General features: G+C 36.7%; 2 protein-coding genes across 2 annotated transcripts; both read right to left on the minus strand.

Annotated features, from left to right (window-relative positions):
- Positions 1-4,999: 4,999 nt before the first annotated feature.
- LOC109476036 lies at positions 5,000-11,587 on the minus strand. The gene is made up of 7 exons (XM_019776899.1): positions 11,527-11,587; positions 10,293-10,384; positions 9,775-9,919; positions 8,777-8,914; positions 6,877-7,022; positions 5,995-6,107; positions 5,000-5,157 (listed from the first exon to the last, which is right to left on the minus strand). Exons 1-7 carry the CDS (start codon positions 11,585-11,587, stop codon positions 5,001-5,003), a joined length of 852 nt encoding a protein of 283 aa, XP_019632458.1. The 3' UTR covers position 5,000.
- Positions 11,588-12,431: 844 nt separating this feature from the next.
- On the minus strand, positions 12,432-18,618 carry LOC109484036 (venom allergen 5.02-like). The gene is made up of 6 exons (XM_019787260.1): positions 18,479-18,618; positions 16,719-16,853; positions 15,781-15,896; positions 14,110-14,222; positions 13,515-13,650; positions 12,432-13,195 (listed from the first exon to the last, which is right to left on the minus strand). Exons 1-6 carry the CDS (start codon positions 18,558-18,560, stop codon positions 13,073-13,075), a joined length of 705 nt encoding a protein of 234 aa, XP_019642819.1. The 5' UTR covers positions 18,561-18,618; the 3' UTR covers positions 12,432-13,072.
- Between the last annotated feature and the right edge of the window lie 764 nt (positions 18,619-19,382).

A 19,382-nucleotide genomic window follows, 5' to 3' on the forward strand; every position in this document is an offset into this window, starting at 1 on the left:
AACATGTGTATGGCTTGTTGGCACCGCCTCCGTTTACATGTATATACATTTCTATGACCTTTGAATTCTATTTTCTGTCTCCATGTTTACCTTTAAACCCACTTTCCTGTCACCTCTGTTTTTAAATCAACACAACCAACCAACCAGACACAAAACATGTAAAAAGATGCAACGAAAATAATGAACTCCATTGATGCCGGTAAAATGGCCAATTGTTTCTACTCTTCTTTCTGGCTGGAAAGAACAACTTAGAAACACTAGTAAACTTCATACATATTCTAAAATCAAAAAACACTTTGGCATGAAAGATTATCTCACATCAATTTATAATAAATCGTTCGTAACTAGCATAACTAATCTAAGAATCAGCACAACACACCAGCCACTCAGAGACTGTGTCCCACTTGTAATAAGAGTATTGAAGATGAATTTCACTTTGTTATGACTTTTTCCACATATAGTTAAGAAAGAGATACATTGTTACAGACTATTACTATTAAGACAAAGTTCACCCAATCTGGTACACAGTACGATACATTCCATGAATTATTGTCATGCCCAACTACCATATATGCTTACGTAGCCAAATTTCTGTACACTTTATTTCCTAAGCGAGACCATATCATAAATACATGAACATATTGTAAATCATATACTGTATAGATAGTAGTTTGTAGTAAGAAATGTAATAAGATAGTTTAGTTTTGTAGATTCGTTGTATTTCTGCCACACATTGTACCATGTACGATTGTCGAGCAATAAAGTTCATTCATTCATTTTTCACTTCAGATGGTGTGGAAGGCCACGACTTCTGTTGGCTGTGCTGGGACTGAACGCTATTTTTGCTGCATCTATGAACCAGCAGGAAATATTAAGTCTTATTACCAATACGAAAAGAATGTCCAGATATAGATACGGAGAGTAAACGTATCTTCAAATAAATATTAAACTCAACGAAAAAGTGTTATTAGAGGCACAAAATTAACATCTTTTTGTAAGATTTTATCTCAGACAAACACCATTAAAACCAACAATGGTAACTCAAATAATGCCCATGCATTCCCATCTTTCAAATCTTAAAAAACATGAAGAAGACATTTCCGATTTCTTCTTATGTGTTAAATTGTAATGATTATTTAAGATACGTATTCTTTAATTTTTGGCCCCGCAACGAAAATATTTACCTTTAAGTTGATACACCGTACAAGAATAAAATGTTCCCGTCTGTAGTTGATTATGCTGCATACTGCATTACATTTATAATTTACATAGCTAAATCTCAATTAGGTAAATATGCAAATTTTCAACATTCCAGTAACTTCTAAAGGTAGGCAATGTTTTGCATATTAAAAATACAATGAAACAAATCAACTCTCTTTTACTTTTGATGGTAATAACTAAAGTAATAATACATGCATCCGTAAACCTATATTGTTACTACATAGAAGGTAGAATACAATACAATACTAATATTACTTAATATAGAAGACAAATATGAGTCCCTGGCTATAACGATAATAGTACAAACCACTATTATTAATTGGTACTGTTAGTAACCGTTTTTCCAAATATAAGAAGCATATAGTTTCAATGCAGGGGGCCATTAAATATGACCTTATATCTTCTATGATTGTAGAATCATAGTCAGTCGTCATATTTAAAAAAGTTTTCGTAAGAAAACGTTAGAAATTTACAAACATCTGCACACGTTTTACGTGTTAGACTGTCTGAAATTGCTATGGAATAAACACTGCGACAGTAATAAGTAATGCATCTGTTATATTGTCGACAAATAGTCCTAAATAGGAATATTACAATCAATAGTCAACTATGTAATAGGGCGACCTAAGGGTTTAAAAATATGTGCAAGTAGTTACAGAGATAAATACGCAGTTTTCTATCATGTACCTAGGGGGCGCGACTGGGTTGCTTTGGTAAAGTTGGTGTTGATAAAACTTCTTTGTTAAAAGTCATCTCTGCAAAAAAACATCAACAAGTTATCAAATGTGCGTGTTTCAGACTGTGCCTGTATTCGTGTGTGCGTTTGTGCATGTGTGTGCGTGTGTGTGTGCCTTTTCTCATGTACACGCGTGGGTGAGTGTATGTCTCTGTGTGTGTGTTCTTGTGTGTTTGTGTTCTTGTGTGTGTGTGTCTGTGAGTGCAAACACAGATCTCGTTTTTCTTAGGATGCGATTCTGTCCTCTTGCAAGTTCAGAACTGTAGTTTTGTCTGCAATAATCCGAATTGCACCGTGACATCGTAACGGTAAGTGGAACGGTAAGTAGAATATGGATAGAAACAATGCACTTACATAAATAAAATTCCTTCCTTCCTTCCTTCCTTCCTTCCTTCCTTCCTTCCTTCCTTCCTTCCTTCCTTCTTTCCTCCCTTCCTTTCTTTCTTCCTCCCTTCCTTCCTTTCTTCTTTCCTTGCTTCCTTGCTTCCTTCCTTCCTTCCTTTCTTACTCCCTTCCTTTCTTCATTCTTTCCTTCCTTTCTTCGTTCCTTCCGTCCTTCCTTTCCTCTCTCTCCCTTCCTTCCTTCCTTCCTTCATTCATTCATTGTAAATGATGCGACATTGAGCCCCCTTCTCACACAGTAGATTATAGCCTACAATTAAAACACTGTCGTCGGGAGAAGCTAAAGGACAGATGTGGTTGGCTAAAGGTCGGCTACTGTTTGAATGTGACAACCGAATGCTTCAGGATGTTTAGAATATTAGATGGGTGGTTTGGCCATGCTTGACTGGTGGTTAACTGCTGTTCAAGATTAGGATGGTTTTATCGGCATTTCCTTAGGTCAAACGTGGTCAGACTGCCCAAATTTGGGCATACTGCTCTTCAGCCAACCTCAGTTAAAGGGGTGTTTTCAAATGTGTGGCTGGGGTTTTAGTTTATAGGGTTCGGGGATGCGTTTGTCTAGCAAAAAAAAAATACTAAGAAAATGACGGGTATGTCAAATACTTCTAGAAAACGTATTCCATGTCAAGGCGATATATATTCCAACTATTAGAACATGTCAACAGTTCATAGAGCCGGGGAGGTCGTCAACTTACGAACGAAGACACCAAACACTCAACTACAAGGTTCCACTAAGTCGTACCGAAAGACACAGACAATCCTTAATTCCCAGAACTCAAAATCATGCAGCAGAAGCAGTTGTAAATTGAGTTTCAGACTCTTCTTCTGCAGATTTTTTGTGTGTTAACTTGTCTTAAAATTGTATATTCATGTCGCCACGTTATATATACTATATTTGAATTAATGATGACTTATTCCATTTTATCTATATCGTTGAATTTTAGACTGTTTGTATGTTGACTTTTAGACTGTTGTAAAATTACAACACAATTTAGGAGTTTCTCCCGCCATATTGTGAAAGTAAAACCGTCCCTAAGATTTTTTAAAACTATTCAGAAACACAATGATTACAAATGAAAAGACATGGACTAAGTGGCTGCGAACTCAAGTTAGGTACAACTTATATTCTCGCAGCCACTTTTACAATAAAAGAAAATATTTTACAAGACATTAAAAAAATACATGAAACCTCGCGTGAGTAACAAACCTCCCATCCCAGAAGACACATACAGTTAGAATCTTTTTGTTTCTAATATATGATTTTGTGCGGCTGACATTATTTGGCAGTTGGTATCATACGAACAAAGGAAACTACCGCGAAGAACTGAATATTGTGTAGAATTATCAGAAAGGGTGCTTAAATCAACAATATTACCGAGTATGCTTGAAAGCTTGCCAAAGAGGACTAAGCGCTGGTAGGTGTATATAGGGCAGTGCAATAAATAATGAATAATGAGCAATCGTTTCATATAGACACCCGCAGCTACAGGATGGACTTGTAACAAGACCCCTAAGATGTTATTCCTTAAAAAAGCGACATGAACCAAATTTTACTTAACCATGCATCATTTAGCTGGCTTCTTTTATTGTCACATTTAACTAAAACGATAAACTGTAAGGTGGAGATGTTCTCATCAACTTACATTTATCTTAAATTACTATATTTGGCATTTTTGACATTGATTAAGATTCATTAAACTACAATTCTTTTTACGGGCTGACGTTCTGCCTCATTCTAAAAGCATTCTTTGTATTGCCCGTCGGCTCATAAATACAGGCCATGTAGTTCTGTGTCCAAGCACAACCAACTCTTCCTGTACCCTTCCACACCACCTGTTGGAGAAAGGGCAGATGGCATTGTTAATTTTTATCTAAATAAAGTATCATACAAAATGGTAATTATGTTAAAGATGCGGCAATTATGTTATTTGGCATGACAAAGTATACTAAATTAAAGCATCTTTACACCTATGAAAGTCATTGAAAGAAACAAATACTAGGTATTAATAAACTACAAAAGGAATTGAGCATACATCATATCTGCGTAGTAGTAATTCACTTTTTTTTGAGAAATTGATGTAGATTGTTGAATTTCGCAAATAACTATATATCTAAAAAAATCTATGAATTATTTCAAATAGCCATAACTTGCAGTAAACATACAAATGGTGAACAGTTGACATGCAGTCAGAAAATTTCATTTAATCGTTTCGTTTAAGATGTGTGTGGATGTATTCGTACAAAGTTTACTAGTACGTTTACAATAGCCTCTACCAGGCTTGGGGAGGCGGCTGGAAAGAGTAAAAATCGGCCAAATAGAGAAATAAGCATGTCAAAGGAGTTTGTCCGTTGAGAGAACATTTCGCGGCGAACTGTTATCTCAACGGACAAACTCTCTTGGCATGCTTATCTCTATATTTGGCCAATTTCTACTCTTTCCAGCCGCCTCCCCAAGCCTGGTAGAGGCTACGCTTACAACTCGTGAGAGCTAAATAGAATCGCTGGAGATTAAAATGTTAGACACAGATAATTATAAAAGAGTTGGGTACAGCACATAGGTGGGGCGATTAACAGAGAGGTTAAACACAGGAAAACCTAGTCAAAACCTTAAGTTTTCAAACATTCTATCACTTCATACGATTTAAGACTTTACATCTCTGACCTGTGTAAAGTGACCGGCTTGCCCTAAGGACTTAACAGGATGGCGTGGATCGTATAGATCTATTTCGCCGTACCAGGACTCCAAAGCTATCGCACAGTCTACCTGGGGATACTCGTACTGCAGGTTTTCTCCGTGCCTAAACAAAAATGTACGGTGAATATGACGTAAAGGAAAGGCAGTATGAAGCAAGTGATTTATTAAAAATTAAATTTTAAACAATGTACTAGAATTTGAAATAATAGAATCCGACAAATAAATTCATATGCAATTATAAACATAATTGGTATATATACGCCTTCTTCCTGCAACCTGTTTTTTCTTTTCTATAACTTTCTTTCTTTCTTTCTTTCTTAAATGTGCAAATAAATACGAAAAAGAGTTCCGCGACCTCATACCTTGGTCATATTTGCATAAACCATATCAGTTAATAACTCCTCTGGCAACTTGCAGTCTAATCTTTCGATAACACGCGATTATAACATCTCATCCTGATTTGCATTTTTTTCATTTATTTAGTCAAGCTTTACTTTTAAGACGTACATACCGAAACGCACGACAATTCGTCGATCGGTTCTTGAGTTATCCTCATTCGAAAACTTTAAAATATTTACTGCAGCAGTTCCAGTACGCGCTGACTAAACCGTTGACGCTTCTTCCCAAGAAGAAAAGGTATCTTCCATACAGATTTCGTGTCCCTACCCTGTCTAGATTATAAGATATCAAAACTGAAGTTCCTGCTGCAGTACAAAGGAAAGCGGGGCCCAAAATGTAATATATTTAAATGAGGCCATCCCATGTACACACCGAATATTATTAAATTTTATTCATACATTCTTGAGTTAAGCCGTTTACAAAAAAATACAGACAGAGAGACAGGCAAATGGACAACGCTACTAAAAACATAACCTTCTTGGCTAAGGTAATACAGGGAACAAACAAACCTTCTCCAGAATAACGGGAAAAAAATACTTACAAGACTAATTTACCACCAACAAGCCAAATACGGTCTTTTTTGCTTGAATGTAGCAATGGTTTATCGCCATCTTGCATCATCTCTACAAGTTCTTTTGCAAAATCTGCACACTTCTGTTGGGACAAAACAATAAAGAAAATGTACAGAAACGTCAAAAACACTATTGGTTACTTCTAAATATGACCTTGTACTTATGAATCAAAATGATAACACAGCAGGCTATGTCCTGCAAGGGAAGAAAGCTACCCTTGTATTGGGTTATATTATAGAATTCAATAAAACATTATCCTCAAGTTTGACAATTTTAACCCTCTTAAACGCCATTTTCCGCATTCTGATAGACAACAAATTGTTGAGTAAAGGTAAGTTTAATTCGTCCGCGAATGCTAGATAAAGTCGGGAAGGGCGGCAATTTTCCGTCTCTTAAACAGTCGATGCCATTTAAAACGGTCGATGCCATTTCGTTGAATGGTGGATGCCATATCCTAGCCTACCATAACTTTTTGAGGGCCAAAAACGAATAAAAAGTAATAAATACTATAAAAAGCAATATTCTAGTTGCAAATATAAAGGAAGGGTCATGTAGAATTGTAAATATTAGTGAAAAAAACGCACAAGCTCGGGTTCGAACCCGGGTACAAAAGTGTAGCTCTAAAACCCTTACCTATACCCTTACCCTCTACGCCACGAAACATCATGGTGTGGATGGACCGTGCTGATACACTTAAAAGTAGCCCTTCTGCGATATGGACTCGACCATCAAAAGGCGATGTCGGTTAACAGACGGAAACTAGCGGCGGGTCGGGACAGTACCAGCGGGATCTTCAGTCCACCACAAACATTAAATTCTTCAAAAAACATGTCAACACTTATAATACATACTTGACACCACGTCAGGGGTGCTGCCCCATGGTGACTCCTCTTCTCATTGTGGAGCCTCAGACAGTCCTCCTCATCAATGACCTTGGGCGTAGTAACTGGTGTTACGTCTGTTGTTGCTAGTTCCGTTGTTGTTGGTTCTGGTGTCGCTAGTTTTAGAAATGGATTGACATTTAGATTAAAACATCAAATCTGAAATGTTACTTCTTAAAGGGAGTAATTATGTATATAGGTGTAAACACTCTTCTGCTACAGCAACGACAGCTCCATCGTTTCAGGACTTTAAACAGGTCATTAACCCTACCTAGACCGGGCTTTTTTTGACATGGGGGGACCGGGGGGGGGCGCTCTTTGACCCCCCTAAGAACTCGCGAACGGTATGTCGTATGACCACCAAATTTTCAGAGAATGGTGTACTAGTGAAAATTTATCATATCTACAATTTTTATGTCGTTATGACGTAATATGACGTCATTATGACGTCATTAATGTGATTTTATTGGCCAAAACCGTCTAAATAGGTTTTTCCCTAAAAACCTCCCTGGTATACAACATAACTTTACCAAAAGTGTTTATGACAGAATATTAGTGTGTACTAAGTCTTATGTTGCCCATAGCAACACCGGTGACGTCATAAAATGACGTCATGCATATTTAAGATATCCGCCATCTTGGATCATCAATCTTGAATTTTCAAAAATAGTTTTTTTTCATGATAAAGCCTAAAATACATTGTAAACATACTAAACACCTTCATTCAAACCTTTTTTGTAAAAAGAAATGGAAGTATTGATAAAATTTTAATGAAAATAACCCGTATATACCTGTTCTAATGATATGGTCCGCCATCTTGGATTTTGGCCAATGACGTCATCAAATTAGCATAAATTATGCATATTTAATGATAAAATTTACATAAAATTATATGGGATGTTATTAATATTAGAAACCATGAGTAACTTGACATAAAACCCATAAAATTCTATTGTTGAAACAAAAAGTACTAAATTTAGCAAAAAATGCCTGTCAGAAACCCGTTGCCATGGCAACACAAAAAATTATTATCTTATTCCAATGATAGAGAATTGTTGCCAACAATATTTTAGGAAAAGTCACCAAGTTTGGTCGTTTTACGGCTAGCCGTTCAGACGCTAGGTAACATCAAAGTTGCCGCGGGCACTTTTAGCCCCCCCCCGGTCTAGGTTGGGTTAAGAACAGGACTTGATTTAGTTAATGTTGAGTATATTGTATTTTAATAATTGTTTATGTACTGTGTATGTGTTGTATGTATTTTTATGTGTATCCAAGATTACCTGAAAAGCAGTCCAAAATAGCCGTAATTACTGGCTGTAATTACTGGTAAAAAAAAAAAACTGAAATTGGAGTGTCGCTGTTAATCATTGACCTTCATATTCTGTGAGTGACCATTTTAGCTCCTGTCATACTATTCATCCGTACGTACACACATCTTAACAGCTTGGCCACCATTATTGATATTGCAATTCGAGAATAGTAAAGCTTGATAAAAAGCTACACAAAGAAAAATTACCGACCTGTTAATCTATACTACTGACCCTAGTATGATAGTAAATATAATAAATATATGGAGATTACACATAACATACATATATGGAGATTACACAAAACGGAGCTACCTGAAAAAAGCGAGAGTAGATATACGCCAAATTTTCTTAGCCTTTTTTATGCTGTATTTTAAAATGGCATTTAGAACCATAATAACACTGGGTTTTTTACGTATAATATTGTGGATAATCTTTTGTAAACCTTTTTGTGTGTGTTGCGGTGGTCGATGGAAGTACATCCATGCTCTATTTGACATTGAAAATATATGTCGCCGAGCCTGGTAAGTCACTATATATACCAATTTGAACCATCTGCTCACCTTCCATACAGATTCCGCACGCCGTCGGGCACTTACATGCCATGAAATACTGAAACTGCAGCCTCAGATGTAAACCACGACCTGCCCACTTCTTACAGCCCCCCTTATACTTGTCCTGGCACTGGCTCCCAATGGACTCTTCAAAAGGACAAAACATATAGCTTTAAGAACTCATATTCACGTGTATGTATGTGTGTGTATGTATACGTATATGTAAATTCATATTATATGCATTTGAATCTTCAGTCAAAGATATAATGTTGTATGTAAACCAATCTAAATGACAGGTTGTTTAGTTATGGGTAAATATCATAATAGGACAAAATAAATATGTAATTAAATTGGAAAGCAACAGATAATTCAATCGAAGCATGTTTTAGACGCTTATTTCATAAGTTGTAGGCAACCCTGTGTTAGGCCGTGTCTAAACGGAATCACCCAAGGCGGTTTACATGTGGTTTACCCCGAAGCCGGTTTCAAGTGGCTCCATCTGAACGCTCCGAAATCACATTGAAAGCGCCGCGATCCCAAGCCACTTCTAGAGGTGGTTTCGAATCGGTTTCCCCGCATCGCGATTTGCGTCTGAACGCAATGTGATTTCAATGTTACTTCGCCTGGTCATGGATTACGGAGTGATATTTCTTTTTTTATATGCAATACCAACTTTTACGTGGCAGCAACTTAAAGAGCAGTAATGGTCAAATAATGTGTCCGTTCTAGGGCGAGCTTCACCGCCTCTGGCGGGACCACGTCGACATTCGGCCGAAATACGCTGGGAGGGGGGCATCAGCAAGCAGGTCGTTGACCTCTGACATTAATAACACGCCGCCTTGCGTGTTATCATCAAACAGCAATAAATGTAGCTCAAGCGCATTATGTTCGGACACGGTTTCGCAGGTGTGTGTGGCACGTGGACCAGATGTGAGGAATGTGAGTTACCCGAATCGCGGTTTGGGTGATTCCGTATAGACACGGCCTTAGTTAGAGACGCTTCTTACCTCCAACACAATGCCCGCAGCTGGCTGCACATTGTTCCTTCATCCACACATGGTACGTTTGGGATTCACACCTGCCCAACAATGCTAAGAAGTTGCAACGGCAGTCAGCGGCGATGTTACTACACCCAGCACTAGGGACTTCAGGCTGTACAGAGATGGCACAAGAAATGCATTTTTTTCTTTCAATATTGCATGTGTAAGCAAAGAATATTTCGAAGAATAATACTATCACTGTTTTTTTTTTTCTAGCAGGCAGAGACTAGCTCATACACACGACACTTAAAACAAAAATTCCAAGATCACTTATCTTTCCCTAACATTGTACGTTCCTTTACATGTAATCGTACGTTCCTTTCCATCTAATTGAAACCCAAGCCAATTTCGGCAAATAAAAACACACAGCTATGGATACAGAAATAGAAGGCCGGCATATGAAAGACATGCAGTGTTTGAACTAGCGTCAAAAATATGTTCAATGTTATACATTTTTTTTATAATTTTGTCGTTTGTAAACAAACCTTCTTCATAATTTCTTTAAAATCTTTGGATGAGTATTTCCATTTCTCGACATCCCAAGGAAGTGGGTCATTCACGATGTCACTTAGGGATTCTGCAAAAGGGAATGTTATGGTATAACTACATTTTTCATGTTAGGCCAAACCGTGTTAATTTTATGGATGGCATCCTCTGAAGACCCCAAATTAGTGCGCGTGGGCGAATAAAAAAAATTCCGGCCAGAAATAAAAATGCTACTAAACCACAGGAATACAAGGCTGGTATTTGATTTGATTTGATTTGATTTGGTATTGAGGATTTGGGGCAGTACTTAGCGACGTATACGACAAGCCGGCACATGCTGGCTTTTTGTGGAATTTATGAATCGGCACTGTATGTAATATGTACTGAGTTCTTGAGTCGTAGAGTTTCGGTAGCCTGGACTAGACAGGCCTAGAGCCAGACCAGAACCTCGGTGGACGTAATCTTTTTTTTTTTCGAGAACAGGCGAAAATCAATGCCCGCGTGGATGTCATCCATAAAATTAAGGCGGTGTGGCCTTATAGAATGTACACTAAGAATATATACTGCAAATTAATTAAAAACATACCGAAACATGCATAAAGAGAATTTAAAAGACACAGATATGTTAACAGTAGCATTAGTTAGACTCAAAAGTCTGTAGCCACAAATCAGTACAAAGCAGGTTTTATTATAACCAGGTAAGGATTCATATTTTTGCGGGAAGGTACTTTGTTTCGATCATGTTTGCCTATTTGCAGCTGTAACTCAGTGTGTCTTTTATGAATATCCGGTATACGGATGGTTGTTGTGGTGCAGGCGCTGTTTTTTCATTACATGCCCATGTATTAAATCAGAAAAAAAATCGACACACCTGTATAGCATGCAGTGTGATTTTTGATCTTTTAAGAACCGTCGTCAGCTGAATGCAACAATTCACCGGGGTTAGAATTTTTATGGTGAGCAGGTTTCAATAGAATTCCATTTTCGACACAGCCTGTTTTTTTTTTCTTACTTCAAGTTTAAAACTGCATACATGTGGTTCATTTAAAAACAAAAGATAACGATAAATAGTATCTGGAGTATGTATTAAAACAAAGTATATTGCAAATTTAGGACATGTCTGGTATCCCGATGTCTGCTGAAGCCTCTTAACCATGGTTAGCAGTAGGTCAAGGTCGTCTGCGTTTGATTAATGTTCTGGCAATTGAATCAAGCAACAGCAACAAAACTTACCTGAAACAGCAGATAGTGGCAGAGTCAGGGCGAGAAGGAGGATCCATCCTACTATCTTCATTTTACCGTTTTTCAGCTACAGCAGTGGTACTCGTACGAAAAATCCTCCGTTCAGAAGATCACATTGAGTGTTTTTTTCAGAAATCCGTGTTCGTCTAATGGATACCACACATATATACGTAAATGTTTATATATTTAAATTAGTGTTTATATATTTAAATCAGGTTCTTTTTATGGAGGTGAGGGGGTTATATTGACATGTACGTGCTCATGAATAACCATAATAGGTGTGCATGAAACGATGAGTGGGGGGAGGGGAAGATCTTAGTAGGGCTACGGCTGGGGGAAGGGGATAAAAAGTAGGGATAGAATATTTTCATTTTACGTTTAAACCTTCTGATTTTTCTTCATTTAAAGTTTAGGTTTGCTGAGGTTTGTAGGTAATTGACAGAGATTTGTCATACTGAAAGGGACTAGTTTCTGCCTATCAAGTTGAGAGCCTAGCAAATATCTATAAAATACATGCTGATATATATTTGTAACTGATAAAGAATCCTCATGATCTAAACGCATTAGATTGTTAAAACGATATAAAAAAGGCCCAAGGCGTCATGCATACACTTAGTAAGTCATGGTAGGCACCAACATGTATTCTTGACTAACTCTAACTACTGGTTATTCTAATAAAATTTCAAGTTACGTATGTAAACATAATTATCGGACTTGATAGATACATTCGTTAGAAAGAGTCTGAAAGTCGTAAATTACGTAAATTTAGTGAATTATATTTGGTGACAATTCTATGTTAGTGAGTTGACTTTTTGTGTAATAATGGCCAACATTAATTTTTGCATGATAATAACTTTATTTCTAGCATTTTTATTTTCTTTTTTTTTAAATATCTATACACTGTTCTATATAAGTTATGCAGGAGCAGTCAGTATGTAGTTTAGCTTTCTTTAATCGAATTTAGGTGTACTTGGTCAATGACATGTGTATAATGCACAACATGATAGTTGGGAAGTATTAGCAGTTCAAGTATATTACTTTTCTTCTTTAAACGAGTACTACTATCTAACCCTCCATTGCCTCTTTACTAAAAACTACAATGAAGTCGACTAGCCATCTATACAACTAGATACATGCATGCGGCTACTTTAACTTGTTTAATTAAATTGATAATCAAAGTATGGCCTTTAATGGCGAGTCGATTACTCAGTAGCTTTTTCATTCAGCTTTTTCATGTTTTATTTTTTTTCCACTCGTCTATTCAATTTAATTTTTGTATACACATTGTAAATTGTATTAATTGAAATTAAGTGAAATCATTTTATAATCCGTCAATGTTCAATCTTATTAATGCAGAAATACAGCATCTTTGGTTTTGAAAGCCATCTGAACCTAATTTCCATTAGTTATTCATTCAACTTCTATGATGAACAAATTTTAAGGTAGACGTTTCCTCTCCAACTTACCAGATGTAAAACGTAAGATTAGTAATTCGGTATCGTTTTGATGTATTAAGAATCATCAAACTGAATACATCTTATGGTTGGACGTTCCTTTCGATGTCATAGGCGTTCTCTGTATTGCCTGTTGGCTCATAAATGCAGGCCAAGTAGTTCTCTGTCCAAGCACAACCAACGCTCTTTGTATCCTTCCACACCATCTGTAGGGAACAGGTGACCAAAAGTATAAGTTATTTTAAAAATGTGGTTATAATTATTCTATGAACCACTCTAGATGCGGGGACCATATATTTAGCAAAATTTGTTAAAAATTGCAAATGCTTGTTATACCTCATATGAAAGTCAGTCGAATACTAGTATACAAGCTGTACAAAGTACATTGTCAGCATGTGTGGGTGTAGCAAACAGAATAGCTGGAAGTTAGAAGTTAATACATAGGAAAACAAGTAGCATTAAAGGTAAAAAAAAAACTTGAAATGACTTATGACTTGATACAATTTATGATTGTGTATCTCTCACCTGTGTAAAGTGACCGGCTTGCTCTAAGGACTCTACAGGACGGTTTGGATCGTAAAATTCAGTTTCGCTGTACCAGGACTCCACAGCTATCTCACAGTCTACGTGTGGAAACTCGTATTGTAGGTTGGATCCATGCCTTAACATAATAGTGTAGTTTAAATGTGAGTTATCTTAAATAATTGTAATCAGGTATTTGCAAAGTGCAGGGGTATGACAAAGTGTGAATAGAAAACTTACTAACTACGTGTTACTATGCTGACTAGGACAGCAGTAATGGTTCTAATAAATTACGGGAATCAGTCATTTTGTCAATCTTTTACATCCCTATTAAAAGTTTCCGCAATATCAACTGTCTTAACAAGATAGAAGGTGTTAAAATTGTGCATAGTCGTCGTCGAACATGTAGGCAGTAGTAAAAATTAGTATATATATAATGAGATATCTTTGTAGATTTTGCATAGTAAGATATCCCTGTGCTTTATATAGTAAGATATCTGTTATGTGTGCTTCATACATGCATGGCATGTACTTTGAGAAAATAAATGTACAATAAATATATTTCATCTGTTTTTAAAGATAAAAAAAGATGACTCACAAGACTTCTTTTCCCTCCACAAGCCATGTTCGCTCTTCAGGGCTTGTATGGTGCAATGGCTCATTGAGATCTTGCATCGTCTGTACAACTGTTTTCGCAAAATCTGCACACTCCTGTTGAGGAAGAAACAAAATGAAGGTACAAGAATATGAAAGATCAGAAGAAAACGTGCCTTCTTGTACTTAGGGCAGGTGTTCGGAAGAATGCAATGGGCAGGTGTGATACCTAGAAAGTCATACGGTGGGCAAACGAAGGGCAGCTGAATTGTTTTTGAAATGTCAGAATAAAAGTAACAACAATTAAATACACAGAAACCTCAGACGATGTGTAAATTTGAGCTTGCCTTTGAAATTTAAATCAATTACACCAACATGGTGGTCAGCACGTGCCTGATTCAATGGAATCATCAAACCGCTCTGAACCCAAAACGTTAGGATGTGACACCAAGATTACATCTAAAAACAGGCCCAGTTGAAGAGAACCCATTAAGTAACTAGAAAGGCCAATATTTGCTTTGGAGCAAATATAGCGATGGGTTCACCACATTTTACGACATGGCAGGGAAAGAATGAGAAACACAAGGGAAAACAATGATTTACATTGATATAACTATAATATGAAGTAACATACAACTAAAACAACAGTTGGATAGCTATTCCCTACTTTATTGGTTAGGATTTTTAATTGCATAATGCAAACTGTTGATTTTTCAAAAAAAAAAAAAAAAACGTTCATGCCCCGCATTCCAATGCTGGAGCAGAAAAGCTTGAAATACCTACCAAAACACTTGAATAAAGACATACTGTCAGTATGGAAATGCTCTGTGCAGGTGTTAATCAAGTTAAATCCCAACAGCCAATCAGCAAGAAATGCTCTGTGCAGGTGGAAATGCTCTGTGCAGGTGTTAATCAAGTTAAATCCCAACAGCCAATCAGCAAGAAGTATAGAGGAAAGCTGCATGCCTATTGGTTGATGCCCTGCATTCCATTGTGATGACTCATGCCCAAACGTGGTAAACAAGGCACACTAACACAGTAATACATTTGCTATAACACAGCCAAAAAACTCAAATAAAACCATTCTAAAAGCCTGTATCACAATAATTTAAAAAACGCCTAGGGGTATTTGCCCACTGTACCTCCATACCAAATTTCAGGACCTTGGGCCCTAAAATAAAGAAGCTGAATCCATTTAAAAAATGGCAGGAGAAGAAGGAGAAGGAGAAGAAACATCAGAAAAAGCAATATGGGTTCACCACCACTTCGTGGTGTGGTGAACCCATAATGAAAGGAAATGTCTCCCGTGCCCTTATGCAGAGCGTAGGGTGGTGCCCATATCCATTTCTGTAGCCCTTGGGCGACACACATTTGTACACTACAGCAGGGGGCTAGTCCGCTGGTAGTGCTGTGTGTTTGACCTTCCCACCTCTTTCTCATGTGTGCTGAGTGCTAAGCAGAGAAAGAAGTGTTGTACCATTTTTAAAGTCTTTGGTGTGATCCGGCCGGGGTTTAAACTCACGACCTCCCGGTTACAAAGCGATCACTCTACCAATTGAGCTATTGCACCGGTGGACTAAGTTTTAAGTTTTTTCATTAAGTAAACTGCAACAAAAATCAATTTCACATATGATATAAATTAATAATCTCATATGTATTTGACGAACGAACGAACCTGACACCAGACCAGTGGTGCTGCACCATGCTGACTCCTCTTCTCATTTTGAAGCCTCAGACATACCTCATCCTCATCATCGATAGCTTGTAAGGTCGGTGCTGGTGTTGCTAGTGCTATAAAAATGCAATTCAAAATCAAACATACGATTTGACACTTTATACTAACATTTTTGCCTAAATCTTTGGTTACTGCAACTGCACTTGAACTCCAAAATATTACTTAAAACTCTATTAGCTAGATATTTTAATTGATTACATTATATTTTGTTATAATGATAAGAAGTTTGAAAGCCTTTGCAAGAAATTGCAGTTTTCACAAAGCAAAGAATTGTAAGCTGTATATGATTAAAAATACTTCAAGAAAAAAATAACACGTTTGCTTGTGCCACTAGCCTTAAGTAACTGAGACATTAACTAGTAAGTGAATTAGATAAGGTTTACTTAAAAATTAATTTGTTGATTCACAGGTGAAGCTACCCTTAAACAGCCAACTAAGATAGATATGTAAATCTAATTTTTAGCCTGTGTCATGAAAATTTATAGACACCAATTATTAGACAACTCGTAAACAATAAAACAAATTATAATAATTTTCTTGTTTGGACTTATCGAGAGTCTCATGCACGTTAAAAGGCAATGTGGCAACGTATGGCTGTTTGAGACCCTCTTATGGTATTGATAACAAGTTATATATGTTTAAAGTTAAAACTTTTGGTCCAACACAAAAAATTCTCTCACCTAGAGCTTTCGACCAGTCACTCTGGTCTTCCTCAGTAGACTGACCCAGTGAAGCTTGCCACGTGGCTTCTTTGAAGTGTGACGTCAACACTGGGTCAGTCTACTGAGGAAGACCAGAGTGACTGGTCGAAAGCTCTAAACATGTAACTACCAACACAGATGAACTTTAATGACAGTATAACAAGTTATATAGCCTACCCGTAGTACAAATTCCAGAGGCCTTGGCGCACGAACAGGCCATAAAGTACTGGAACTGCGGCATCAGATGAAAACGGTGGTCGGTGAACTTCTTACAGGTCTCATCACCATACTTGTTCTGGCAGTCAGACTCTTCTAAAGGACCAAATAAACAGATTTAAATTTATACAATGTAAATATAGAGCAGGAAAATTGTTTAAACCCACATGAAGAAACCAGTCTGATAATTACATTTACTGACACATTTTTTGTCATCATTTCATAGTCGGGGCGTTTGAAAAGGTAAAAAAAAATCTCCTTTTTGCGTCTTTTTTTTGGGGGGGGGGGGGGTAAGTTTTATTCAGATCCACAATTAGTCTCACAAGAGGCTATTCTTCCTGTGGTCTACACATTCATATTTACATACATGTATTACAAAAGTACAAAGACATTACAAAATTAACAGTACATGGCGAACTTTACACAATTTTATTGTCGACCAAGAATAGCTTGATTAATTCTACGATACAAAACCGTTTTCATCAGAAATTTTATAACATATTATGTACATAACATTATATATTACATGCCTCTCAGATCAGTACGTAGCGTGATAAACTTTAAAAAAACTCACTACATTAAAAGAATGGCTAGAAAAAGGGCATTGAAAATGCTTTCTATACCATAAATTACAAGTAGGTTTTTGTGATTTATGCACATTGAATCCTCACCCACAGATTATGTTACACGGTAACTGACAGGTTGTTTATTTGTGGGTAAAAATTGGACCTAGAAAAATAAATATACCCTGTAGCTAAAAGATTGTGATCATAACAGCATGTGGTACATGAGTGGTAAGGGGACAACTACAATGCAAGTTTTAAATATTAGGAGAATCACCAAAAAGAAAATGATTCCATCTGCATTTGGAGTAATTGAAATGATGATTAATTGAAATACTTACTAATGTATAAATGATTTTGTATATTAATCTTTGTGACAAATTGTTTATTTGTGGGTATACTGTGTACCAGGACCTAAGAAAATAAACAAACCATAATGGAATGCGACCTTGTGGATAACAGCTAGTACTGAGAATAGTCAGGGCTCTACATACAGTACAGGTATAATGAAATTGTTTTTCAAACTACCAAAATTTAAAAAAAAAAGGTCAGTGTTTAAAGTACTAGAGAATCTTGATTATATTCAGGTATCATTATACTAGTGGACAAAGGCAGATTATCCTGTTTTGTATGTAAATAACATTATTTCATTTCTTTATTTTTTCTCTAGACTTCTCTATTTGAATGTATTCTTATCTAATATTAGATTTAAAAAGGGTAAATTTCATCCGTTTTCTTTATTAATGTTTCCAGGTGAAAATATATGTTTATGTAACGGTTAGCTTTACTTGCAGTAACTCCACAAATTAGAGACTATAGCATTAGCTCATTTTAATACTTATAAAGAATTACAGTAGTATTTTTGTACAAGACAGAAAAGTCTGTTTTTAAACATATTATGTTTTTCGTATTGTTGTCCCCAAAAAATAAACTTATAGCATACGCACAGTTCCCGATCTAATAATGTGCCTTTATCTACATCACTTACACAGTGTGGCATAGTTTTAAAAATACTAAATTATAGACCTGTAGTTGGCGAAATTTACTTGGTGATAATTTGTTTTGGGTCTTGGTTTAATTTAAGATCTTTTATAAATATGTACTTTATTTATAATTTGTAAACAAAACAACGCAAGGAATTTATAAAATTATATTTACCTGCAACGCAAATTCCGCAGCTGGCAGCACACTGTTTCTTCATCCACACGTGGTAGTTTTGTGATTCACACAAACCCAACATCTTCCAGAAGTTACAATGGCAGTCATAGGCGATGTTTCTACACACAGCACTCCGCACTGCAACCTGCAATGAGATAGCACAGTAAATGAGTTTTTTGTGACGTCTCAGGGAGGAGCCTAATAGTACAGTATCGAGTGCAGTTTGCAAGTATTCTAGCACGGTACAAGCATTTTGTCCACAGGCATGGAATGTCCACAGGCATGTCTCTGACCCAAATCTACAAAATGTATGGCCACATTCCTCAAAACCCTTGGAAAGACCAGTCTGCCCCTACTGTCTGTGACCCTGGGCTCGTTAACTATTGGCTCAGGGGAGGAGTGCACTGTATCCGTCTAGATTTTCTGGTCTAACAGGTACCAAGTCTTCCTCGAAATCATGAGGTGGTGGCAGTGCCATGCAATTAATAACCCTAACAGCAACCACCTTCGCCATGGCAATGTATGTTTTCATTGCCAGTCTTGTTTCCCTTTTTTCGGAGATACAGTTTTGAAGCCAAGGGAGTTTGCCGAGGAATTTTTTCACCGCCGAATTTTCTCCCGACAAACTCATTCGGTGGCAAAACCGTCGCTCCGCGGCATAATCGGCGTCATTTCATGGAATAATTGACAATGCTGCCCCACAAGTCTGTGAGTGGGGGTATTTATAATAAAAATTAATAATATTTTTAAAAAAAATTGGCAAAAACATTACACTTCGTTGTATGATTTTTTAATGAATAAACGATAAACTTTATTACAAAAACACTCTTTCCCAAGCAGCCCGAGCAAAATTAAGTGTCTAATTGTCTAAATGATTGCAGGCTTTTAAAAGTGAATTATAAAT

Source organism: Branchiostoma belcheri, unplaced genomic scaffold, assembly GCF_001625305.1.
Source record: "Branchiostoma belcheri isolate BF01 breed outbred unplaced genomic scaffold, Haploidv18h27 scaffold1, whole genome shotgun sequence".
Lineage (NCBI taxonomy): Eukaryota > Metazoa > Chordata > Leptocardii > Amphioxiformes > Branchiostomatidae > Branchiostoma > Branchiostoma belcheri.